The sequence below is a fragment of the Magnolia sinica genome, chromosome 13, assembly GCF_029962835.1.
Source record: "Magnolia sinica isolate HGM2019 chromosome 13, MsV1, whole genome shotgun sequence".
NCBI classification, from domain to species: Eukaryota; Viridiplantae; Streptophyta; class Magnoliopsida; order Magnoliales; family Magnoliaceae; genus Magnolia; species Magnolia sinica.
Window position 1 is genome coordinate 13,442,045 of NC_080585.1, and position 27,593 is coordinate 13,469,637.

A 27,593-nucleotide genomic window follows, 5' to 3' on the forward strand; every position below is an offset into this window, starting at 1 on the left:
GCAAGCAGCAGCAGGTTTCCTAACAAGAAAAGCATGTCGGTGAATTTCAAGGCTAGAATACTAGTGGGTGATTTCTAACAGACGATAGGTAATATGTTTGCCATCTCACATCCTCCCCCCCTTTTATTCTTTTATTTGTTTTTTACCTGTGGGTGATTTCTAACAGACAATATGCAATATGTTTGCCATCTCACATCCTATTTCCCCCCTTTTATTTTTTTATTTGTTTTTTAAGTCCACATCCTCACCAGTCGTGGGACTGGTTTTTGTTTTCTGTTGCTTTTTCTAGGTCTGTCTTGTTTTGTTAGTTTCTGTTTTTCTCCTTTCTTATTTTCTTTTCTTCTTGTTTTCCTTTTTGTTTGTGTTCCTTGTAGTTTTTTTCCAGCAATAAATTATCATCTTTCAAAAAAAATTGGAGATTGATCTGCGTAGATGAATGGGTTCTTAACATCTTCCTAATTCGTGACAAGGACTTCACCTGGGATCATTGTTCTGTCGACCACTTTTGGAGTCTGACAAGCAAATTGGGTATACAAAGTTGATCCAGATCAAAAGGTGGCCTTGATTCAAATGCAGTGGCCACTCCTATCTTTACCTTGCTTCAAATATGGTGGCAACTCCCACCTTGGTCTCATTGCTAGTAGGATTGGAGCTATATTTGGTTGCAAAATCTCCAACCATTCATGCGTAATCAAGTCCTCTAATAATTAGTGCTAGGATCATCCAATCGCTGTGATTTTTTGGGTACAGCCGACCAAAGATTGGGCACAATAGATGAACAGCTAGATCTCAAATGTGTACAATGTATACAGATGTATTGCTTGAAAACTTACAAGTGATGGCACTGGACAATTTCCCAAATACATGTGGAGCATTAACAATTTTATAGAAAGAACCCCAAGAAAGGAAGCATGACAACCACTGATCCTGTACTAACAAGATGCGAATAGGAGATACTCTCACATAAACATCAACATAGCAATTATTCCATCAAAACTCAAGAAAAGAAATACATGAAAAAATCCACATGGAATATGATGAGATTTTATTTTATTTTTGCATACCCATGTGTTGCAGTATATAATAAACCTACAATTGCATCACATAAGACAAGCGACATGGTATACCATGAGAATATTGCAGACCAATCTAGCTGACATTGATTATCTTTACTAATTAATACAAAAGCCTTAAAACCAACTGTACCTTGACTTGAAGAAACAAGTTATTGAGTTTATGAGGCCTTGTCCATGAGCTGTATTGGTGACAAAATGTTTGATTTGCTTGTCTCGACAATGCATCCATTCATGACCATCTCCTCCAGCATGAAGTGTGCCTTCTCAAGGTGGAACATGATATCAAGTTCACACTGAAGAAAAAGAAAAAGGAAAACTAAAAAATAAGAATTGCTCAAATTCTTTATTTAGGATGCATTTCGTTGCACCAAATATAATGAGATTTGGTGTGACCAAACACACCCTTGACAAACAAGGAAAGAAAATACAAGCTGATTCTGTTCTAACTAAGATGGTTTAGGCCCGTTTGGAAGCAGCTCCTCAAAAAACGGTTTCTGAAAATGGGTGTTCCAAGCCTGCTTTTCAGTCAACTTAGAAAGAACCACTCAGGCATTTCGCACATATTTTGTTGATCAGTAGGGCAGAAGGGGTTCCCAAAGTGCATTCAAACACACAACAGCAACTGCTTTTTGGACAAAACAGCATTTAGGCCTCAAACACCGTTTTGGAGGGTGCGTTCAGACGGGCCCTTCATCAGACATGTTTTTGATAGACATACCACATTTCCGAAATGGCGGTCCATGGTCTCGACCAACAGATGTATGAATTCTAGAATAGCTAGCTCATTCTGCCAAATAAAAGGGGAAAAAAAAAAGAAGGAATGGAACATTCATGCAGTTAGACAGGGTGCTACCCAACAAGAAATGGTTCTTATATCATGATTACTCATTACTATTTTCAAAAGGGAAACGACATATAAACCATATGCTCTTGATGGATGCATCCTTTTTTTATGGTATCAGACCAGTAGAAAAGAGGCTGCATATACCCAAAAGTGTAAGGTGTAGATAGCAGTTCCCTCTCCAAAATCACATTGTTAGCATTAAGAAAAACCTGCTTTTCTACTTTTGGTATCAGTGAGGCAGAGAGTAGTGCTAAAAGTGTACAATTCTGATACCCTATTAGAAAAATGGGTGTATATACCAAAAACATAGGGTGTAAACAGCAGTTCCCTTTCCAAAATGCCAAGGTTAGCATTAAGATAAAACTGTTTTTCTACTTCCGGTGTTAGACTAATACTAAAAGCATGATGTTCTAATGTCCAAGTAGAAAAACAGGTTAATGTATCAAAACCATAGGGTATGGACAGCAGTTCCTTTCTAACTCCTAAGTTAGCACTTAGCACTAAGAACGAAAAAATTCTCCTAGTCGAGCAAAGGGCATGCTAGCGCAACAGCCTACAGACAAACTGTCATATAAAACAACTGCATTATGGGCAAAAAAGGACAGAGAAGGCTTGCAGTTATAAATTTACACATCCTTTGCAGTCGATGAAAAAACTTATGAAAAATATGTGATTGTTTTTTTTTTGTTTTTTTTTATTTTTTTATTTTTTATTTTTTTTATAAATGTTTGAAGACTAAAGGTTTTTCTCGATGTCCTTCCAAACTTATTGTAACACAACTCATCCAAGTTGTTTATGTTGATTCTTCTGACTTTTTGAAAGAAATCTTTGGCTGTGATGGGTTGTGTAATGCAGGCCCAGGGGCATTTTCACACCAAGCTCAAGTGGGGTGGCCTGTGTGAAGTGGGGGCACACTCAGGATGTGCGGCCTGTGTGAGGCGAGACCCGTGTGAAGTGGGGCCCATGAGGGGGGTTCAGCCCCATGTGAAGTAGGGCCCATGAGGAGGGTTCGGCCAAGGGACCGAACACGTGTGAAGTGGGGCCTGGGCTTATGAGATAAAGGGATTGATTCGCCATGCTCTATCAGTTCGAGCTTTTAGAGCAAGTGGTTAGTTGTCCTGCATCAAAGTGGTATCAGAGCAGGAGGTTTGTTTTTGGGAGGCCTCTCAAGGTTTTGTGAGGTCACGAAAGTTTCTGAAGAAGCTTACAAAGTGGGTGCGGGACTTGCTAGTTTCTTTCATTATAACTTTTGAGATGGTCATTCTGTTTCAAATGCCCAAAATCCAAGTCTTCCAAATCAGTGCTGCAGACCCTTGCTATCGACAGCCCAAACCCTTGATCAATCAACAGTTTTCCATTATTACCCCCTTCTTCATAGTCAATGTTCTTCATGATCAGTTCTGGATGTGAACGATAAGAAACCATCAAGTTCTGTACCCAAAATTACTGGTTCCACTAGATGCCCCCACTGTGTACCAGATTAGTATCCATCTAAAGTTACTTCTGTATTTACCAAATCAAACAAGGTGAACAATAGGTCCAGCTGAGATTGAGACATTCCGCTAGAGTTTTCAGCTGTGGCAAGTCGTGATCTGGATTAATGCAAGTTGATATGGGCTCACGACCCATGGGCCAGGCAAAAGCCCAACAATCAGCCTATCAATAAGGAGGCTCAAGCCTCCTATTTAGGTAACTAGCTTATTTAGGTAATTAGCTAGCAAAACCAATCAGGTAGCTATAAATAATCTATTAGTCAAATATTTTAAATACATTATTATCTCTTTTATTTCTATTTCCATATTTCTTACAAGTCATTGGTTATCAATGACATTATAAGTTTTCCTTATTTATACGTTTCTAGAGCTTATATAAGGGCCTAGGATGAGTAGTATCAAGGTACCTTAGAATTGAATAAAAATTCTAGATTGTTTATTTCTACTTTGTGTGATTCTTGTGCTTAACTTGGAGGTGCCTACACTTGGGCGGATCCTCCCCATCAGCCCGCTGTGCCAGTTTTGTATCAGAGTGGGTCCCAACAGCTAGGTTGAAATTTTAGATCAACAACAATCTCAATATTATTGTTTTCAAGTTCTTTAATTATAAAATTATGTTTCTTTTTCTTTATTTTCTTCATTGCATCCATCCCTTCTACCCCCCACTCACACTTTTTCTTTTCTTTTACAAAGCCCAAAAGTCCAATTGACAAGGGGAGATTGTCGAAATTTTGGCAACCATCTACCTCCATAATCCGGCCCATTAATCCCAAAATCAGCCCCATTCCAGCCCATTAAAAACCCAAAAATCAGCCACATTCCAGCCCATTCAAACCCCCCAAAATCAGCCATATTCCAGCCCATTAAAATCCCCAAAATCAGCCCCATTCCACTCCATTAAAATCCCAAAATCAGCTCATTAAAAGTCCCCAAAATCAGTCATATTCCAACCCATTAAAACTCCCAAAATCATTCATATTCCAACCCATTAAAACCCAAAAAAAATCAACCTATTCTAGATGACTACACTGAGAAGTACAGTGAGTTTTCTTGTTATTGTAAGCTTGCATAGACGAATCACATAACAACTAACCGCGATCGGGCAAGATTACGCCAAGAGATACATCATGAGATAGTCATGTATGATTTCGAGTCAGTTTATGATGTTCATCAGAAGGCTCGACAAGTTGAACAGTAGTTGTGACAGCATACTCTCCAATCAGGGAACCATCTGTGAGAAAGGGTTCGGATCTGCATCTCAATCGGACTTCGCCACAAGGCTACCTATCACCTCCCTACCCTTTTCAGTCATGTCCACAAATGCAGACTCCTCTTATGAGGCAACCCCAACCTTTACAATGCCCTCCGCCACAAATTCACATAAAAAGCAACCAGCGGTGCAAGGACATGACACCAATGGCCGAGGTCTTAAATCCTAATCCTTCATTTAAGAGAGAACGGCTGGGTGTTGACTGTTACCATTGCAGACAGATAAGGCAATTTTCTAATGAGTGTTCGCAAGCTAGGAGCGTCCATTACTGTGATAATGAGGACCCCTACTATCTGGACAATCATGAGTATTACGATGAGTACATCGAGATGGAATAACCTTATGTAGAACCTACATCACAGCCAGAGGACCCTCCTGCTAAAATTGCAGTTGATATTGAGGTTGAAGGCCCTACTCTTATCATAGACCGCCTCCTTATCACCACTGAGGAAGATGAAGACTGGAGACGGACCAATGTTTTCCGTACATGGATAAAAATGTCAGGTAGGTTATGCACGATCATTAATGGAAGCAACGCAATGAACATTATATATCAAGATGTGATTGATAAGCTCAAGTTGCTAACCGAATGGCATCTAAAACCATATAAGGTTGTGTGGGTCAACGACACTGCCATTCCTGTGACTTGAAGGTGTTTGGTATCATTTAAAATCGCCATATATGAGGATAATATTTGGTATGACATAATTCTAATGAATGTCACACACATCCTTCTCAGTCGGCCTTGGCTTTTTGACTGAAAGGTACAAAGCAACGGTGAAGCTAGCACGTATACTTTCCTATGGTGAGGTCATCATATCCTTCTTTACCCATTGCAGCTTACGCCACCTCCTACATCTACGCCTTCATCATTGGCATCAGCTGCTCTTTCGAACTCACGTGTTCTTACCATGTGGAAATTCGAGGAAGAGAGTAAGGAGGAAAGGCGTAATGTTCGCTCTAGTCACAATACAAGTGCAGGAGCCTGTTACTGACCAGGCTGAGCTTATTTCTGATGAAGTCGAATCTATATTGCATGAATATCAGGATTTGGTCCTCGATGATCAGCCTAAGGAGTTGCCTCCGCCGCGGGATATTAAACATGTTATAGATTTTGTTCCTAGAGGATCTTTACCTAACTTACCAGCATACCAAATGAGTCCTGCCGAGCACGCTGAGTTGAAGCGTCAAGTTGATGAGTTCTTTAAAAAGGGCTCCATCCGAAAGAGCCTAAGCCCATGTGTGGTGCTAACCCTCCTTACTCCCAAGAGGGATAGAAGTTGGTGTATGTGTGTAGCACTGTTTCAAATAGCGCCCGTAGCGTACACTACATAGCGTAGCATGGTTGTAGTGCTACGTAGCGTCCCAAATAGCGTAAATCCCCAATAGCATACACTACAGGGGTCATAGTATACACTACAGCTACATAGTGTGCAGTGTCCGTAGCGTAAGCTACAATGTATTTTTTTACTATTTTATTAAGTTATTATTCTTTTCATGTTTTCTTTGTTTCTAATGTTGAGGAATGTGACACTTGTATTGTACTTGATACTTTTAACCTATGGGATTTTTATTTCTTTTCATAATTGTGACTTGTGGTTTCTATTAGACATTATTAATTAAAGTGGTTTGCTTAGAAAGTTGTTGATGTGATAATTATTTGATTTGGCTTATATATGTGGATTGGCTTTTGATAAATGATAACTAATAACTTTTTGAACATGCTTATAATTGATAAAATGAATCATCTTTTAGGCATTTTTATTTTTATTTTTTCCTTTTTTTCACTATTTATTATATTTGTCCTATTTTTAAATTAAAAAATAGAAGTATCGTGTAACTTATGCTACATATTTACGTAACATGCTATAGAGGGTTGACCGCTACGCATCACGCTACCACTATTTAAAACACTGGTGTGTAGACAGCCAAGCTATTAATAAAATCACAGTGAAGTGCTGCTTTCCAATTCCTCAGCTTAATGTTATGATGGACTCAATGCCAAATGTTATTGTCTTCTTTAAGACTAATCTTCGCAATGTATACCACCAGATTCGTATTCGACTTGGTGACGAATGGAAGATAGCATTTAAGACGAAGGATGGTCTCTAAGAGTGGCTAGTTATGCCATTCAGTCTCACAAACGTGCCTAGCACTTTCATCCGCGTCATGACCTAGTTGTTACACCCTTTTCTTGGTAAGTTTGTTGTTATTTGTTTTGACGACTTCTTATCTACATTAATTCAAGGAAGGAACACCTCAATCACCTAAGTCTTATCTTCAGAGTCCTTCGTCGCGAGTGCTTTTACCAACTTAAAAAAGTGTACCTTCATGAGTACATCACTGGTCTTCTTAGGGTACATTGTCTCATCGCAAGGTGTAGAGGTGGACTTCGCCAAGGTGAAACCGTGAAAGCCACTGTTGATTGGCTGACACCTACCACTATCTCTGAAGTTCACAGTTTCCATGACCTCGCTACATTTTACAGATGTTTTGCGCAAAACTTCAGCAGCATCATGGCCCCTATCACTAATTGTATGAAACAAAAGAAGTTTCAATGAAAGTGCAGCAACATGAGCGTTTGATAGGATCAAACATAAGATGACCAAAGCTCCGGTTTTGCGCTTTCCGCACTTTGAGAAGGTATTTGAGGTCTTCTAACATTAGCGTTGGTGGAGTTCTCAATCAGGAAGGGCATCCAATAGTTTTCTTTGGCGAGAAGTTCTCTAATGCGAAGCAGCGATACTCTACTTATGACTTGGAGTTTTATGCCCTCGTTCAAACTTTACGGGATTGGCATCACTATTTGGTTAGCAAGGAGTTTGTCATATATTCTGATCATGAAGCACTCAAATACCTAAACTCTCAGCAGGAGATGAGTGCCCGTAGTGTCAAGTGGAGTCTTACCTTCTAGAGTTTTCTTATATCACTTATTACAAGGCTGGCAAGAACAATCAGGTTGTTGATGCATTAAGTTGCCACACGCATCTATTGTCATCGATGGTGAGATTCGAAGAGATACGGCGTGAGTATGCTAATGACAAGGATTTCTGACGTATTTATATAGGCATTCTTAGTGAGAGAAACACCCACATTTAAGCAATCATAATGGCTACTTGTTCTGAGGAACGCAACTTTGTTTACCCAATACATCCATCCACGAGTACGTTATGAGGGAGTTACATGCTGGTAGGTGTAGTGGTCACTTAAGCCGCGATAAGACCCTAACCCTTGTTGGAGATAGATACTTTTGACCTCGTCTAAAATCAAATGTCACAAAGATTTGCCAGTTGTGTAGAGTTTGCCAACTTACTAAGGGTCGAAAGAAAAACAGTAAATTGTATCAACCATTGCCGATCCCACATGCTCCGTGGGAAGATCTCAGCATGGACTTCATCCTGGGTTTGCCAAAGACCGCTCGAAAAGTGATTCAGTATTTTGTGGTGGTTGATCGATCTTCAAAGATGGATCATTTCATACCATGCTCGAATACGGTATATGCTTTGCTCAATAATTCTTTTGAGAAGTTGTTCGTCTTCATGGGCTTTTAAAGACAATTATGTTCGACTGTGATACCAAGTTCATGAGTTATTTCTGGAAAACTATTTGGGCATCAACGAAAACCAAGCTTCAGTTCTCCAGTGCATACCACCCTTAGACTGATGGTCAAACGGAAGTAGTCAACCGTAGCTTAGGCAAGTTACTACAGTGTTCTGTCCGCGATCAAATAGCTACATGGGACCTAGTAATTCCCATGGCTGAATTTGCTTATAATAACTCAGTCAACAAGTCCATAGAGATGTCACCTTTTGAATTAGTAACTGGTATACAACCGTGTATTCCAGTCAATTTGGTTCCTGCATCTATAGAGTCGAGACCAAGCACAGAAGATGATGACTTCATCTGCCATATGCAGCAAGTGCATGAAGAAGTTCGACACAATATCACCGCAAGTAATGAAAGTTATAAGCAACGTGCAAATATAAGATGTCACTTTGTTAAATTTGCAGAAGGTGACATGGTTATGGGCCGTATTCATCCTGAACAATTTTTCTACAACACCTCAAAAAAGCTCCATCTTTGCAATGCGAGACCATTCAAAATCATAAACAAGATTAGTGTCAATGCTTATGTTTTAGACCTTTCACTAGATTTACCTATGAATCCTACTTTCAATGTGGAAGATCTTTCAATTTATCATGAGCACCATACTGACGATGATATCAAAGAACAAGCCATCACACTTTCGACCGTTTTGCCACCTACAGGCATGGTTGTTGATGTTCTCGATAACTAGATTGTCTCCATGCACCAAGGTGGTTATCAAAAGTTTATTGTCTTTTGGCAAGGACGGCCTCTCTCCGATGCTACATGGATCACAGCCACAAACTTCCAGCATTTGAATCCTAACCTCTATGGGCAAGATTAGGTCATTAACTCACTGGAGTCGAGTTCTTTCAAGCAGGGGAGAACCGATGTAGGCTGATTTGAGCCCACGACCCATGGGCTAGGGCCAGGCCTATTAAGCCCAAGCCCAACAACCAGCCCATCAATAAGGAGGCCCAAGCTTCCTATTTAGGTAGCTAGCTTATTTGGGTAACTAGCTAGCAAAATCAATCAACTAGCTATAAATAATCAATTAGTTAAATATTTTAAATACATTCTTATCTCTTTTATTTCTTTTTTCATATTTGTAGCAAGTCATTGGTTGTTAATGACATTATGAGTTTTCCTTATTTGTACGTTTCAAGAGCTTTTATAAGGTCCTGTGATGAGTAGTACCAAGGCATCTTAGAATTGAATAAAAATTTCAGATTATTTCTTTATACTTTGTATGATTCTTGTGCTTAGCTTGGAGGTGCCTACGCTTGGGCAGATCGTCCCCATCAGCCGGTTGTGCCATGGACCCCAATGTGAGTGGAGCATTCCACGAAAATCTACTGAATGGTGCAAGACTTACTTTTTATCATTCACTTACAAATATATATTTGGAAAGAGAAACAAAGCAATGTCCACATTTAACAAGTACCAAAATTAGTGGCTAGGATCTTCCAATCTGAGAGAGTTTTAGCTCATGTTTTTTAAATATATGTGCCAACCCCACCCCTGTGCAGGGAGCTCTACCAATATTTAAAACAATGACTGAGCCATGGACCCTACTTGGCAAAGCTGAAAATCTGAGCATGCTATGCAAAGCCTTGGGTCATGAATCAATAAGTAGGAATTTAAGAGTCACATCCTTGTCTAGACCTAGAAATCAAAGTTAATGCAATTACCATCATCACCAACTAAGCCTTATCCCAATTAATGCTTAGATAATGATGATTGCATTAACTTTGATTTCTAGGTCAACAAGGATGAGACTCTTAAATTCCTACTTATTGATTCCCGACCCCGAGCTTTACATAGTAGGCTCAGATTTACATAAACCTAGAAATCAAAGTTAATGCAGTGTGCATCTTAAATAAAATCCACCAATTTTAAAAGATAGTAACTACATGGCTTCTTAATCTAAGGACTTGTTTGGGTAGAGTGCAAACTCAGAAAAGGTAATGCAAAGCAAACTTGTAACATAAGCAGAATGCATAGTAACATCAGTACTAGGGGAAGCAAACTATTTGCACCTGTTTGTTTTGCTAAAAAAAGTCCTGGAAAATGCTTTGCCTCTGCAGTTGCAACTGTTTGGATTGCAATCCCACCAAGGGAAACCCTTTCCCTCCAAAATTACCATTTAAAATGCCGCATCAGAGACCACTTCTTTCCCCCTATTTGACTTTTTGTGTATTAAAAAAAAAAAAAGGTTGTACTCCCTTGTTGAGGGGAAAGCAAATGCAAACGCTTTGTTGCAGCATCTGTTGTTTTCCAAGTGTTCCATTTATCAGTTTGCATTCCATCAAAACAGACCCTACGTGGGTTGCATGAATCAACAAGACATGCTTCATATGACCAGCTTCAGCAATCATGAGAGTCATCTTTATAAAACATCACACGAAGAGAATAAGATGACGCACCTCATCGTTGTCCACCCCTACTAAGAAAAAAAGTGATGCATACCGCCTGTAAATAACCTTGTAATTCCGATGCTCAACGAATGAACACTGCACTAAATGGCAAAGTTGGACATCAATAGCAACAAAAGAAACAGTGAATATATTGATTGTCATGTTGAATAACATCCATCCATCATAGTAAACAGCATTTCCATGTACAGATGACAATTCCAATCGCATCAAAGAAGTAAATGTCAAATAGCGCAGCAAGCTACGTTAGAGAAGACAGTCATGGTAAAAATTTAATAGCCTTCAAGGGGTCCTATTAGTCCTTCTGAAACCAAGGTCTCTAAAAATGGAAGCAGTTGAGAAGTAATAAAACAATCAATAGGTAATGACTTTATGGTAAGAAATGAAAATGACAGTTGTGCTACTTTGATTAAATTTTCATTATTTTCAATTTGCTATCCTGTGAAGAAGTGTTCCAAAAGTAATGTAGTCCATGGAAGAGCAGACGGACCAAACAAGGAAAAGAACTAGCAAATCGATGGACCATCCAGGGAGCACATATCAACTTAAGTGAATTAGGTCTGTAAGGCAGAGATAAATGTAGGTAGAAATCAAAAGGAACATAGGGTAGTTCCTCCTCCCTCTTTCACCATGGTCCATGAATAACTGTAACTTGTTCTTGTGGGGTTTGAGTTGAGTGGAATTATATATCCTCAGCCCAAGGATGTGTGCAATATCCTTGGACTTGAGTTCGTACGAGTGAGAAACACAGAGTTTAGGGATCTAGGCCACTGATGTGATGTGCCTCACATATGCCAATGTGCACATGCACCATATGTGCCAAGCTCGACTCGGTTTGGCTCGGTGTCTAGCTCTACCAGCTAATGTTGGCGTCTCCGCTTGACTTCCTGCCCTAGCCATTTCTCTCACCGGAGCAGGAATCCTTACTGTGGCGTGCAATGTTTTGCCGCTCCCAATTGATGTCTTTGGTCGAGCCTCTTTCACTGGATAATAGAAGTGATGAACAAAGGAGTTTTGACCAAGAGCAATAGAACAAGGTAAGAAAGCAGTGAAAGTATGACGATCATAAAGGAACATACCTAGCAAGCTAATCAAAGAAGATGTGGGTGTGCTCATATACCCACCAGTGAATGTCACCTTAGGGCCGAGCTTTGCCCCAGGACGAAGGTAAAAAATGGGTTCGGCCAATGCAAAATTAGCTTTAGGGAATAGTGGCAACTCTTCATTATATGGGGGAAAGTATATGGCCTTACGCCTCTCGGCTTCCCAATTGTCGAGAGGAATTATGTACTTTTCCCACCTTCTTTCACAATTTTTATTTTTATTTTAATTGGAAATCCTTACAATGCCAAAAACTTTTTGCATTTCCGGCCAATATGCGGTAAAAGGTATCCTAGGGTCGAACTTCATGTTAAAAAATTGTTCAAATTCTTGAATGACTGAGATTGGTTCAAGGATACCTGGTTTGGTTGGGCTGGGGTGATACGTTTCTGCTCTTTCCTTCTTGTTTGTCCTGCGGCTGAGGTGTCTGAGATTCACTAGCCAATTGAGCAGACCTGTTGGTCCAAGATCTAGCTCTTTTCTTTCAGGCCGGGGGGTTAGACGATGATGGCTAGGTTGTTTGGACCTTGGGAGATTGATGAGGCGGCAAAATTTTATCAATAACCGATTGAATTGACGGAGTCCATCTATGACCATAATAAGTAGAGCACTAGGATTTGAAGGAATCTGTCGAGAAAGGATGGATAGGTAGAGAGATCAGGGTGAACATTTTGTATATTTTGGCATGATTCAAGAGAGCAGTCATAATCTCTTCGGTGGATTTGATGTGACGACGCTCGTAGGGAGGTTGGTTAAGAGAAAGTTGGCATGAAGGAAATGGAATGGATTGGTCGTAGCCAAATTGATGAGCAAGAAGGTTGGGAGAGTACAGCTCTACGCCGTTCTTGGTGCTTTTCCCTAAATTTTATATCAGCACCACCAACGGGTATGTGTCGAGCCAACAAATAACTGGCCCATATATCACGGCGATTTGTAACCATGGTTGGGTTGGTCAAATCAAAATTTTGGTTGGTAAACCAATATGGACCGATATGTCTCCCCGAAAATGGACAAAATAAGCGAATATGTCAATCAAGTGGGAGAGAAGAAATGGTTCAAGCTACTGCTGAAATCCATGTGTTTGACCAACATGGAAACACATTGCTTGGCATATGAAGAAAATTGATTGATTGGTTTACTGATTTCATTATCAAGTTCGAGAAAATATTCACAGAGCCAAAATTGGGGTAACCAAAAAGAGCCTCCTAAATGAGGACATTCGGTCGAAAGGTCATAGAGACCTTTATATAGATGAGCAAGAACGAAAGGAGCCAGCGCTATCTTTTTGCCGCCAACTAGAGCTTCGACCAAACCAGAATACACTTTGGTCAGCTTTAACGCAACAAAGAAAGCGGCAAATCCACATAAAGAGGAATGCAATGTTCTTGATGGGTTACCTCACCCTCGGTCTTGGCTTCCTTCACCATACAAGAACTGTATGATATACAGGTGGAGATGTCGAAAGTAGGTTTGTCGGTCTTACCGGAGTAGTACCCGGGGTAAAACTTAAACCCAATGGGTAGAAGGCTTGTTAAGGCACAAACGTCTAAGACAGTTGGACTCATTGGACCACACCTAAAATGAAAGGAGTTGGTCAAACGACTCCAGAAACAAGCCACCACGATAAGAAGGGAAGGAGTATGTTTGATTCTACGGGTAGACAAATGGATGCATTCCGCAATGCCGAGTTCCGTCCATATTGAATGGTACTTGGCTTTAACCCGTTTGTACCAGTTGACCAGTTATCAAGAGGAGTGGGCCATAGTCGGCAGAGAAATGCAAAGATATATCGGAGAGATTCAGAGTAGAAAAAGGAAGAAATGCAGGGCCTAAGAAGAGAGTACAATTAGAAGTGTCAGACTCATATGTGAAGATTACCTCTGAGCAGGAAGAAAATCGGAGTGGCTCCAACGGAGAAAGAAGAGGAGATGCTGAAGTAGAGGACGAAGCAGAAGATTTCTTAAGAGCCATGACGATTGGTAAAGAAAGAGAGAGTTAGGGTTTGAGAGGATTTAGATTGTGAAAGAGGAATAAGGAAGACGAGTAGGTGTTTATAGGCTTGCCACACACGCAACATTAATTACCGAATGATGATAGGGGGATTTTCGAAGCAAAAGTTGTAACAGAGATGCGACAGTATCCTCTCTGAAGGACACGTGGTCGAATTTGAAAGGGAATGAAGCGACAGAAACACTGTTTGGTAAATAGACAAATGGGGATCGTGCCACATGGCTTTGCAATAAATGCTCACAAATCATTTTACGTTTCTCTCCATTCAGCCGAAAAGAGAGAAACATGGGGGGCAGTGTTTGGACAAGACCTAGTAGTCCCAGATGAACGGTGTAGATATGGGCCATGGCCACATGGCACGTGTGATATCCTCAAGTGATGAGCTAAATATACGGAAGACAACTCATTGCTAAGCAAATCTATGAAGAGGCGTGCTTAGCATCTAACTTAGAGATAAGGACTTGTAACCGTTAAGGCTGTCAACATGAAAATGTGCGGAAGGTTATTGACAAGATAAGAATGCATTCGGCAAAGGGCAAACATGATCAAATGAAGGTAACTGCTACTTTACAATTGGTAGCATAGGAAATTGCGACTTAGGCAACGATTATTCGCACAAATGCATCAAGAATTCTATAAATAGCAGAAGAAGGCACAAAGAGAAGAATCTACAATCAATCGACCAAACCCAAACACAAACAAATAAGTTAGCGCGATGCTGCTTATCCAGTCCTCTGGGACACTTACCTTAGTCATTAAGAGTGGTCCAGTCTATCCTTGCGATCACGCCAGACCAACTTAGTAGTAGCCAGTAGTTGTAATTCCCTTCCATCTGCACTGCATGCCAGATCTAAAGGAAGACCGTAGCTCTAGGAATCACCTGCCTACGCTCATACGTTGGTTCGGTAGTAGGTTATAATTTCGGCATTGCTTAGTTCTCGCTCATCAACTCGTTGCTTTGCAAAGCACCCCACTGCTCTCAACCAAGTTGGTGATCCCAACTTAGTGATAAGTCCTCGCTTTTTCGCATCCATCTCTGATTTATTTCCGCTCAGTCACACAATTGTTACACCTTCCGAAATCCTTGATTCCCAAGGCAAAAAGAACTCATTGGAGGAATATCTCCGACCTTCGCAAATCGCTTGGTAGTGCACTTAACAGTTGGCCGAATGGACGGCCAGTCATGCTCTCAACCAAACACTGCTCTATCTCGACACCAAGGGTCGGTGGTTTCGGTTTGAATTAGACCCAATCGGTTCTGACACGCCCACAAATCTCACACGTGTACCACGTGGCCAAATTCCAGACCAACACATTTCTCCACATTTCCTAGAAAATGTTCAAGTTTTATTTCCTTGCCCATAGCTAAGGACTCATTTGGGAGCTTCTATTTGGAATGCATTTGAATCAAAATCAAGGTGATTTCCAATCCTCGGTTGTATTTGACAACTTGTAATCGGAATGCACTAGGATCCATAAAATAGGAATGCGTTGAAATTATGTAGTATATTTATAAGAATTTGATTATAAAATCAACTTTAATATCCCAAATTAATATACATATGTGATATTTGATAAAATGATTATAATAAGCCCATCGAAATATATACGTTGGCAAAAAATGATGATATTCTGAGCCTCGAGTGGGCCACAAGCATAAGGATCACAAACGAGCGACTCGCTAATGTTTTTTAATCGTCTGTTTACATGGCCAATGTTTGGACAGTTCGGATCATTCTATTGATGTGATTTTAGTGATGCAACCGATAATTGGATTGTTTTGGGGTATAATAATTAGATCGTTTTGGGGTATCATCAGCGTGCCTTGTATACAATGGATTAAAAGCTTAGCAACACCTTTGTTACACGTGCGACTCTCCTGTCTTTAAAAATGAGCAAAAAAAAAAAAGGCATTTCACTCCAATTACACTAGAATCACAGTGAAATGATGAGATTTCAAAGCACACCAAAGCTGTGTATTTCATTTACGTTCGATTCCATTTACTCCAAAATCCAGCTGCCAAACAACTTTTGGAATTTGAATGCACTCAAATACACCCAAACTGGTGTTGTCAAACAACCCCAAGGAACATTATTCCCAAGAAATTGAGGAAAATGAGAGAAAACAATACATCCTTGTACGAAGTGCACTGCATGTTAGCTACACCCATCTTTAAGTGCCTCACTTGTGTCATCGTCCATCTTTTAAGTGCCCCACATGTGTCACATGTTCCACCATCAATCTTAATACACCACATATGTGCCATTGTGCCACATGTAAAACACCTCTGCTCTTGTCCGCCTTCAAGTGCCCCACCAGTTAGTGTGCCACATTTGCAACATGTGGCACCATCATCTTCAGTTGCCCTACTTATGCCATCATGCCGCATGTGCCATCGTCCATCTTCAATTGTTCCACATGATCTATATATGCATCATGTGCCATCAACCATCTTCAAGTGGTCCTTATGTGCCACCATTCATCTCCAAGCACCGCACCCTACATGTGCAACATGTGCCACTATTCATCTTCAAATGCTCCATATGTGTCAATGCCGCACATGTGACATTCTGACACTTGTGCCATACTAAATCTTTAACGCCACACATGTGCTACCTTTCATCTTCAAGTAAGTTGTCGCTGAAAAATTCTATTTTTCCAAAAAACGAATATGGAAATGGAGGATTATTTTTTTTTCAAGAAAATCTTGATGAAAACAATAAGGGAAAACAACCCAAACAGACCTTGAAAGGAAATGGATGGTTCATTAATACAAAGACACCTTTGGTTACTACTAAAGTTGTGCATACCCAAATGATCTCACTTAACAAATTTCTCAATAAGCGAACGCTTTGGCCAAATAGCATGTTCAGCCTTCTGTCTTTGCTTTAGTATGTTGTCCCCACTTTAACGAGAGACAACCCTTAAGAGAATGTCGCGTCTTATGCAAGCACTAAAGTAGTGGCATTCCACATGCAGGCAGTTTTGTCATGCAGGATGATTAACTGTTCCCACCATGTCCACGTCTTCATAACTGTCAATAGTGAACAAGTGGCGTGCCAACTTCAGGTGAGCTCATGAGCTTATAAATACCTACCTTCTTTAGCTGATATCAAAGTCTGTGCAGCTCTTTCCTTTTGTTTCTTTTCTTTGCTCGAGTGCAATTATCATGTCTTCTTTGCAAGGTCGCTCTTCTGACTTCGATCGGGCCTCAAATGGTCCATCTGAAATCATGTAGGCTCATGCCCTCTTGACTACCTTGTTGGTGATGGACTTAAGCGCCATCAGCACTTCCGCTGATGTTTTCGATATCCTTCCTTTAATCAATCATGTAACAAATTTTGCTTTTACTAACCCTAAATTGCGGGATATCTTGGATACCTTAGAACGGACTTATGAATTGTCCCAAGAATATGACCTTGCTTTCAGGGATTTCAAATATTTCGGCCATTTCTTGTCCGATTACAGCATTGCACCAAATGGAGGCAAATCAACTATCGGAGGAATATGAGCAAGCTTGTGCCTGCGCCAAGCTTGACCATTCTTGGTCGTTTTATGATGTAATCCTCGGGAGCATCACTCCGTGTGAAGCCTCACGAATTCCTCCGTGGGTTAGCGGCTTGGTAATTTTGAATTGTGCTAATGCCATGCACATTCAATTGTTTCCACAATGCATAATAAACTCGCGTAGAGTCCCTTCGTTGCGCATCTTTATAACACCGTTAACATAGTCGGTCTTCGATAACGACCATCTTATTTTTCTGACTCTTTTTCTTGATTATCTTTTCTTTAAATTTCGACCTCCCACCGGTTTCCTTTAGCCGACGTAAGTGCAGCCACTCGACAATTGTTACCAAGTCGAACTTTTTCCTAAGAGTGGTCATCGTTTTCAAATTTGCAGAAACCATATTAATTCCGATTGAAGACGGGAAAATGATCTATATCCACTAACATGGCTTCTTTTTCTTTCTCCGAGAATTTTAGCGTCCCTGAATCAATGTTGCCTTCAATAACATTCCTAAAAACAACACAATTTCTGGTCGAATGAGAACAAGAGCCATAAGACTTGCAACATTCAATTTTCTTTAATTCATCAGCCATGGGTATTCTCTGTCTCGGCAATAACTTGATAACTTTTCCGACCAGAGAAATGACTGCCACGCTCTAAAAATTCTTTGGCAGCATTTGAACTTTGAGCAGAATATTTATCATCAATTTTTGTTAAGGCCGTGCAAATAAAAGGTCTCTTAAAGTTTATATCTGCCATCACAATTTCATAATTCGGGTCACGATAATACGTTCCAGGAGATGATTTCCTCAGTTGGCTCTCTTCATGTAAAAGTCATTTGTATCTGGTCGCTCTGGTGGATAGGTGAACTAGATCTTTGAAATCCATTCCTTCAAATTTCTTGCAAAATTCAATATCTAAACCTTCCATGCCCAGTTTAACAAACTGTACCTCTGGCATGAAAAGTCTACATATGTTTCTTGATCTATTGAATTGAGCAATATAACTTTCAGCCGATTCGTCAAGTAACTGTCTTAGACGAGATAAGTAGGCCAAAGATTGTTCGGGTTCTGTTCGAAAGAACTAAGAGTGAAACATTTCTTCCATGTTTTGCCAAGTGTGTACTGAATTTGGCAATAAACCGATATATCATGAGAAAGAAATATCAGTCAATGCATTTGGAAACCAGTTCAATTTTACATATTCATTAGTTGAAAACTCACCGCACTGCATAGTAAAATGGCCAATGTGTTATACAATAAATTAGCATGTTTCTCCAGAACTCAAAGTAAAAAAATCCGGCATTTTATAGCCTCTTAATACCTCAGTGAGTCGATCGACCCAATCCGGGTAGGACTTACAATATGTTGGCCAATTAGTTCGGCGACCACGTCGTTAGTCGATAACTAATTATATCAAATTAATCAGTTCTTCTAGGCTTATTTGTGCAGGCAAAACAATTCCCATGTGTTCTTGGGGTCCTTGATTAACTATCTAAGGTGGTTGCACAAAAGGACCCTGCCCCCCAAATGCTTCATTGTTCAACATGAATTGTCTCGCAAGGGGTACGCTAGTATTTCCTTCATATTCATTTTGACCGTTTGGTCGGCCATTTCTCCTAGCATCGGCCTGGGGCGGTATGTTTCAGGTGACTTGGCCTTGATCCAACCAAACATTTCATGGAGGTGGAATCGGTGGTTCCTATGGAATGTTTCCAAAAAGGGGTACCTCCGTGTTGTACTGACATACTTCAGGAAACCTCTCATTGAGAAATCTCAAAATCTAATTGAAAGATTCGACCCAAGCTCTGGACTGCTTGGTTAATTATTGCAAACTTGCATGCATATTGCCTACGTCACTTGTTCCAGGGAGTTAGCTTGCGATGATGAACCTACCTCCAAGATAGCCGAAGGCACTGGTTCTGAAACTCCAGGATCGGCTTGCATTTGGAATGCTTCGAGGCCCTGATGAAGTTCTCGTTTGTCAACGTTATCACTATTTATTGTGGATCGACTGCTCATTTTATCAAATCGTTCAACTGACAACTGCACACCTGTCTCACCGAGCGTGTCAAAAAATGGTGTTGGTCTGAATTTCGACCATGTGGTACACGTATGAGATTTGCGGGCGTGTCAAAACCAATTGGGTCTAATTCAAACTGAAACCACCAACCCTTGGCGTTGAGATAGAGGGGAGCTAGGTTGGGAGCGCGATCAGTCGTCTATTCAGCCAATTGTCAAGTGCACTATTAGCCGATTTGCGAAGGTTGGAAATATTCCTCCAATGAGTTCTTTTTTGCCTTAAGAATCAAGAGCTTCCGAAGGTGTAGCAATTATGTGACTAAGTGAAAATAGGTCGGAGATGGATGCGGAAAAGCGATAACTTACCACTAAGTCAAGATCACCAATCTGGCTGAGAGCAACGGGGTGCTTTGTAGAGCAATGCACTGATGAGCGAGGATTGAGCAATGCCAAGATTACAACCTACTGCTGACCCAGTGTATGAGCATAAGTGGGCGATTCCTAGAGCTACTGCGGTCTTCCTTCATATCTGATATGCAGGCATAAATGGAAGGGAATTACATCTGCTAGCTACCACTAAGTCGGTCTGCCATAATCGTAGGGACGGATGGGACTACTCCTAATGACTAAGCTAGGTGTCCCAGATGATTGGATAAGCAACGTCACACTGACTAATTTGTTTGTGTTTGGGTTTAGTTGATTGATCATGGATCATTCTCTTTGTGCCTTCTTTTACTATTTATATAATTCTTGATGCAGTCGTGAGAATAACCATTGCCTACGTAGTAATTTTTTATTCTGTCAACTGTAAAGTAGCGGTTACCTTCATTTAATCATGCTTGCCCTTGTCGAATGTGTTCTTATCTCGTCAACAACCTTCTGCACATTCTCATGTTAATGTAGCCTTAACGGATATAAGCCCTTATCTCTAAATCACATGCTCGGCATGCCTCGTAAGAGATTTGCTCATAAAGAGCTGTCTTCAGTTCTGTTTATTCAGCCCATCACACAAAGATATCACACATGCCACATGGCCATATCTACACCATTCTTCTGGGACTGCCAGGTCTTGTCCAAACAAAATGGTAATGTCAAAAACAGAACATGGAAATGATGTTTCCATGGAAACAGTGTCTCCTCAGTTTCCATTTTAGCAAATACAAATAGAACCCTACAAAGGGGGGGCGGCCCTCCATTGCATTGATGATCTATGTATCCTCTTTTGCGGGTTTTTATTAAAATTTGCCGGTATCCATAAACTTAAATTAAAAAAATCAAGAGACAAGCAATGTAAAACGGGAAAAAAGGGGAATTGTTGAATTCATTTGGAAGTTCAATTGCAAATTGAGATCTCTAAAATATATCACAGGATCTGATCAGAAATCTAAGGGAAATCGACAATCAAGGGCCGAGAAGAGAGTTGGAAATTATAGGGTTGTTAAGAGAAATGCAAGAGAGGAGGAGGATAGAAGGGGAAGGAAGACCTGGTGTTCCGTACGGGTGAGACATTTACGGACGATTTCCCCTTCGAGAGCCCTCCTCTCTTCCAGCGTCAGGTATTCGTAGTATTGAGCGAGCCTCGTCTGCCCTTGCTTGTTCACCAGCAATATGAATCTGATCCCCATCTCTCTCTCTCTCTCTCTCTCTCTCGATCTTCTATCAGGGAGGCGACGGAATCTCCAGGCACTGCGTGACTCGCGTTGGTACGCGGCGTGCCCACCGAAAACTTGAGGGACGCAGTTTGGGGGTTGGCTACTCCCCCTGCCACCAGCCAATGGCTGGTAGTCGGTGCTCTGTGCTCTGTGGGCCCCATCATGATGTATATATTTCATCCACTCCGTCCATCTATTCTTTCAGATCATTTTAGTAAATGAAACCAAAAATTATCTATATCCCAATATCAAGTGGACCACATTACAGGAAACAGTGTTGAATGAGTGTAGACCATTAAAAACTTTTCGGGGGGCACAAAAGTTTTGGATCAAGCTGATATTTGTTTTTTCCCTTCATCTGGGCCTTTATGAGCCAATCAACATATTCGATGTCAAATAAAAAGTACAGTGGGCCTTAGGAGAATTTTAATGGTGGATATCCATTCACTATTATTTTCCTGTGGTGTGGTCCAACGGAGATTTATATCCATATCATTTTTGGGTTTAAAACTAAAATTATATGTAAAAATGTATGAACGTAATGGATGAAACACATACAGCATGGTGGGACCCACAGAGCACCAACCATCAGCCACCGGGCTGGTGGCAGGGGGAGTAGCCAATCCGTTCCCGCAGTTTGGCTGGTGACTAAGCTCTGTGAGCACAACATGATGTATGTGTTTTATCCACGCCGTCCATCCATTTTTCCAGCTCATTTTAGATCTTGATACCAAAAACGAGGCATATCCAAAGTTCAAGTGGACTATACCACATATAACTCACTAAACGGTGGGGATTGAACGCCTACCGTTGAGAACTTCCGAGACCACAGAAGTTATGGATCAAGTTGATATTTGTGGTTTCCCTTCATCCAGGGTTACGTGTCTTTATGGACATGTTAGATGGTAAATAGACATTGCAGTGGGCCCCAGAAGTTTTCAACAGTAAGCATTCAATCCACAATCTTTCCTATGGTGTGGTCCACTTGAGCTTTGGATCTAAGTTGTTTTTTTTTCTCATTGCCTAATTTGAGCTGAAAAAATGGATGGACGGCGTGGATAAAATACATAAATAATGGCGAGGCCCATAGAGCTTTTGACACCTGCTAGCTGGCTGGTGTCAGGTCACCCACCAAACCACGTCCAAATTTGAGGAGGAACGGCTTCACGTGATGAGATCCACACCGTCCATCGGGTGTGCCACCTTGTGTTTGGATCGATCTCTAAAATCAGGCTGTTCTAAAACTCCAGGTGAACCACACCACAAGGAAACGTGAATCATGCCTAAAAGCCTATGAACAAACGCGGCGTGGCCCACCGGAGATTTGCGGTACCGTTACTTTTGGGTGTCCCTTCGTCTTGTGAGGCGCGTCAGATGGTTGGAATGGATGGCTTATAAACACACGATGGGCCCCACACACAAGTAATGGCAGCCGTTGCCATCCCAACTGCTCCCTATGGTGCAGCATATATAGTGAACATGAGTCAGTGCAGCTGATGGACGGGATAAATCTCATGCGTGTCTCCGGCGTTGAGCTCCGGGATTTGAGCGGTCGGGATTGCAGTAAAAACCATGCCGTATTGCGGTTGAAGCAATACATTTTCTGGTTATGCTCCATCGACCACCAGGCCTATACTTTGAACCGTCCAGATTAGAGTGCATGTATGACACGTTTCCCGGATTTTAGCCAAGGTAGATGGAATTAGCTACTGAACCCGACAATAGCAAGTCGGCTACTGAAGTGACGTCACCATATTTTTGGGCCCCACCATGATGTATGTGTTGTATCCACACCATCCATCCACTTGGAGAGATCATTTTAGGGCATTATACAAAGAATGAGGCAGATACCAAGTTCAAGTGGACCCCACCACAGAAAATAGTGGGAGAATGACGCCCACCATTGAAACCTTCCTATGGCCCAACATGATGTTTATTTGAGATCCAACATGTTTAGAAATTAAAAAAGACATCGATTAAGGGAAAACAAAAATATCAGCTTGATCGAAAACTTTTGTGGCCCAAAGAAGTTTTTAATGGTAGCCATTCAATCCCCATTTTTTCTGTGGTGGGGTCTACTTGAGCATTGGATCTGCCTAGTTCTATGAAGCATACCCTAAAATGATATCTCCAAATGTATGGACGGTGTCGATACAACACATACTTAATTGTGGATCCCACAGAACGTGGTGAGGTCACTTCAGTAGCCAGACTCGCTACTGTCAAGTTCAGTAGGTAATCCGCGTGGGCTGGACTAATGTAGTTCACCACAGTACAAGTCGGAGACATCTGATAATCGGGACCATTGTTCTGATAGACCACCACGTAGATAGGTCATATTCCAATTTCAAGGGTATTACGCCGAGGTAGCCATTAGGTAAGTGGCCCGCAAAAGGAACGGTGTCCGACTATATCAAATTACTAGCATATTAGAATTTTTGCTTTGAGTGAACACGGTCCGTTTGATAGGTGTGGTCCATGCGTCCATAATGGAGGCCATTGGTCAGCTGCTCCTACCTTGATGTGTGATCCTAACCTTAATTACCATATCAAATAACCACTGCCATATCAATGTATATCAAGGGATTTTACAGGTCTTCCCTGCCAGAAAACTTAGATAGCCTATCCCGTATTTAATCTATCTTCACCGATAAAAAAATAAAAAGAAAAAAAAAAAACTTTCATACTTGAGCATGGTGTGACAGATGATAGACCTGCAAAACAATTAATTCAAATTATGATTCCAGATAATGTGTTTAACGATCTAATTATGTTTTTTTCTGTTGTGACTATCAACTTAATTCTTCCACATTAAAAGTGGGCCCATGTGATGGATGGCCCACATCCAAGGTGGGCCACGTGATGGATGACCCATGTCTAAAGTAAGCCTTGCAAGATGGATGGTCCACATTGATGGTAGGCCCCACATGATAGATGGTTCACATTGAAGAGGGAACCAAGGTGGGCTCTATATGATGAACAATTCACATCAAGTGTTGAGTGGAAATGAATGGACAGTGAATATTATATATGGACTGAACAAATTTAAGGGATAAGTATTTATATGATGTTGAAAGCCAAGCATACAGTTATACTTTTTCGCTAATCAACAAGTTAAGATTGGATAGTAATTACTTGAGATAAGTTACTAATGCCTTAAGTAACTTATCTTGATTTCTAGTTATTAAAGTGATCAAGTTTCCTTTGGATACCACCAATGACTAAATAAGTTATTATTATTTTTATTTACAACAGTATATAGGTAATTTATTTGAAATAAGTTTGGTTTAGGATTAATTATAAGTAACTTTTTAACTTAATGGCACTTAATCACTTCTCTTAATAAGTAGAAACTAAGGTAAGCTATTGGAGATATAAGTAGCTTATCTTAAAGGTCCTTACCCTTGCCCACGTGGTAGACTCTCAGGAGTTTCAACTCCCCGTCAAGGGTTTGAGTACTCATAGGTGGTGAAATTCCACCAGTGTGAGTGTGCGTAAAATTATTTATTTATTTTTATTTTTTTTATTTTAAAGTAGCTTATCTTAAGTAACTTACAATCCAAACAACTCCTAAGTAACGTTTAAAAATTAAAAAAAACACTACTTATAATTAATCAAAAGGCAAACTTATCCCAAATAAATTGCCTGTTTATCTATTGTAGTAAGTAGAAAAAAGTAACATATTTGGTGGTATTCAAACAGATTACTTGCTTGTTGAATAAGTGAAAACCAAGATAAGCTACTTAAAACACAAGTAATTGATAATCCAAATGGTTCTTATTAAATAGTTGAAAGAAAAAAAAAAAAAAACTCATGGTCTTTTGCAACAAACAAGTGACCACCAACAAAGGCCAAAATTTGGGACTGAGACTTAATGGCAGTAGGTTCCACAACTTAGTCTATTGGATTTGAGTTAGGGATGCCATGGTCCAGATTGGTTTGACCCGAGACTGGATTGAGTCAAATGGACCTGATCAGTGGACCTGGAAAACCAGCTGGGCCCTGGTTAGCATTGCAACTTAGACTTGGTTTCCCAGGTCTACTTAGTACTGGTTGCGTGCTAACACTGGTCTGGGTTTTTTTGAAAAAAGGAACATTCCTTTTCCTTTTTATCTTCTCTCATCGACAGTTTTTTTTATCTAACATTTCCTCTCTTGAAAAAGAAGATTCAAGATGCAAGCTTTCTTCTTCCTTATTTTTCAAAACAAAAGTTTGTAGCTTTTTTATTTCTTTTTCAAAAGAAATCTGCTCTTGCTTCTTTTTTGTTTTTTACTAAATCTATTTATGAAAAAATATGACTTGAAAAAGAAAAGGAAAGCTACACCAATCCATAGCTTAAGAGATAGACTAGTTCATTGAGGTCTTGGTATCGATTCTCAAGTGGGTTGTGTGTACTAATTAAAAGATCCTAATCCTTCATTCAGTGACCTGCAAATGTATGATTGTGATTTCATAAGAATGTCCCATAGTTACAGACTTGGAGCTTTCAATTTCTAATTTTGTATAAGTGGAGCCACAATTTAAAGATCCACGACTCGATGACTGACTGAGTCCCAAGCAGAGTCCTGGTTTGCAAACTAGGACACTCAGGTCGCTGCTATGTATAGCAGTCCATCCTTATGCCGCATGGGACGATCATGGCTTGTGATCAAGACTGATGATTTTAATGGGCTACTTTGGGGCTGGATCATAGGACCAAAGTTGAAGAGATCAGACAAATCTGACCGTAGGGGGTAGGCTTCTTGGGAGTTTTAGGGCATGTTTGGATTACTACTTACAATAGTAATGTAAAAGAGTCATGATTATGATTTTACTGTGTTGGATTACTCATACAATTCAGTGGACAAATACAAGTGCCATACAAGATAGGTAATGAAATTTATAACAGTTACTTGTTTACATTTGATTGGAGGGGAAATCTCCTATCCAAACACACTATTTTTGTTATTGATTCGACAATGAAGTAAAAGTATCATTGTTATAAGTATATTACATCTACTTGTACTGAGGAATTAGTAGTCAAATATCTTGATATCTATGACGGGTAATTTATAATTATTACATTTTTACGTTACTTTGTCGTTGTAATTGGTAATCTGAGCGCGCCATACTTGGATAGGTTGAAAGAGGCTTTCTTCATTGGGATGATTATACAGGTTTGAAAATGCAAATCACCAAGTAAATGTGTTTCTCTTTCCTCTTATGAAAATGTTACTTTCTCTAACACAAGGGAAACGACATAACATGCATAAAATCAACCATCGTTTGCTAGACATATTGTTTGGCCTTAATCCCAAAAATTAGACCGGTTCAACAATCAAGTGGGCGATAAATTTACAACCAAAATCTATTAATTTGTGCAGTAAGTGGTTGGGTTTGAGACGAATTTAACCAAAATCAGACCCGCCTATTTCCTTAAATGAGTTTGGATCCAAAATTTAGACCTAGGCAATTTTACTAAATGGGTGGGGCTGGGTCAAATCTAAGTCAACCCCATACCCATTTATGAGTGGGCTTAGGTCTGAGTTTAACAGATGGAGATTCACCCAAACCCATTTATAAATGGGTCAAGTCTAATGAGTCTGTTTGAGGGATATCTAAACCCTAAATCAGACCTGCTTATAAACAGGTCTAACAGGTCTGGTTTGGTCTAATGGATCTAATGGGATGTCCTTTACTTTGTTTTTGGACATGGCCTATCCACATGGTGGCCCACCAGAATGACACTTCTGATCGTTAGAATTGCTCTCCATTCGTACCCTAAGGAGGGACTTACATAGAACTTTTATGTAACAAGGACCTGCGTATTAGCAGAGACATAGCACGTATGCAGATATAAGCCATCCATCAATCAACGACATTAATCGTGTGCTATAGCCCAAGAATTAGGCTATGCTGCTCATCATCTTGCATGCTTATGGACTGAAAAATGAAAAAGGAGCATTGGCCAAAGCTTTTACCAACCATCCATTGGGCTCATTTGGTAGCTTTGTATTTGGTATGAAGTACGCTCTAAATTAAATTACTATGAAATTAATATACCTTGGAACCCTTAGTGGTGGTTGGAATTTTGAGATTTAAAATTTGTATTTGGTGCTTATAATAAAATGCATTAGAATTCTATAATATATTCATTACAAATTAAATTCAATTAAAGTAAATCAGTTTTAATACTTTAAAATATATATATATATATATATATATAAAATATTCGATATAATAATCATAATAGGCTATACTTTGGCTAAATTTGAGGAAATTTCAAATTTCATGTGGGTCACAAAAGTAAGCCCACTATTTATAGAGACAAATAATTTGATTTTCAAAATTAGTGTTTTTTTTTTTTTTTTCCAAACATTACAAATTCTCACACAGGCCCACTATAATGTTCAGGTGAAATCTACTTTGACCAACACAATCACCTCCAAGTTAGACCTAAGACTAAAATTCAACCCCATCAATAATTCAAGTAGACCACATGGTTGGAAATATTGTATAGGACAACATTCACCCCTTTGTGTGACCTACCTAAATCACAATTGAGCTTGATTTTATGTCCCTGAATGTAAATGTTAGTTTAACATCTACTGATTCAAG

At 40.0% G+C, this 27,593-nt stretch overlaps 1 protein-coding gene and 1 long non-coding RNA gene across 3 annotated transcripts; both read right to left on the reverse strand.

The window, feature by feature from the left end:
- Positions 1-1,010: 1,010 nt before the first annotated feature.
- Positions 1,011-21,076, reverse strand: LOC131222880 (AP-4 complex subunit sigma). Of its 2 annotated transcripts, XM_058218115.1 has the most exons (4): positions 20,829-21,072; positions 10,695-10,781; positions 1,795-1,863; positions 1,011-1,369 (listed from the first exon to the last, which is right to left on the reverse strand). In XM_058218115.1, the coding sequence occupies exons 1-4, from the start codon at positions 20,967-20,969 to the stop codon at positions 1,235-1,237; spliced, it is 432 nt and encodes a 143-aa protein (XP_058074098.1). In that variant the 5' UTR covers positions 20,970-21,072; the 3' UTR covers positions 1,011-1,234. The 2 variants fall into 2 exon arrangements, with proteins under 2 accessions (XP_058074098.1, XP_058074099.1); XM_058218116.1 differs by lacking the exon at positions 1,795-1,863 and having other exon boundaries at positions 20,829-21,076.
- LOC131222881 (uncharacterized) lies at positions 2,645-7,684 on the reverse strand. The gene is made up of 2 exons (XR_009160217.1): positions 4,409-7,684; positions 2,645-4,373 (listed from the first exon to the last, which is right to left on the reverse strand). It is a non-coding gene; the product is annotated as an uncharacterized LOC131222881 (long non-coding RNA).
- Positions 21,077-27,593: the final 6,517 nt, after the last annotated feature.

Excerpts from the sequence above, each read along its gene's own strand:
- LOC131222880 (XM_058218115.1), bottom strand. The coding sequence starts at position 20,969 with ATGGGGATCAGATTCATATTGCTGGTGAACAAGCAAGGGCAGACGAGG. Across the intron at positions 1,864-10,694 it reads TAGGGGTGGACAACGATGAG|AATGAGCTAGCTATTCTAGA; the intron begins GTGCGTCATCTT and ends TTTATTTGGCAG. Across the intron at positions 1,370-1,794 it reads ACCGCCATTTCGGAAATGTG|TGTGAACTTGATATCATGTT; the intron begins GTATGTCTATCA and ends CTTTTTCTTCAG.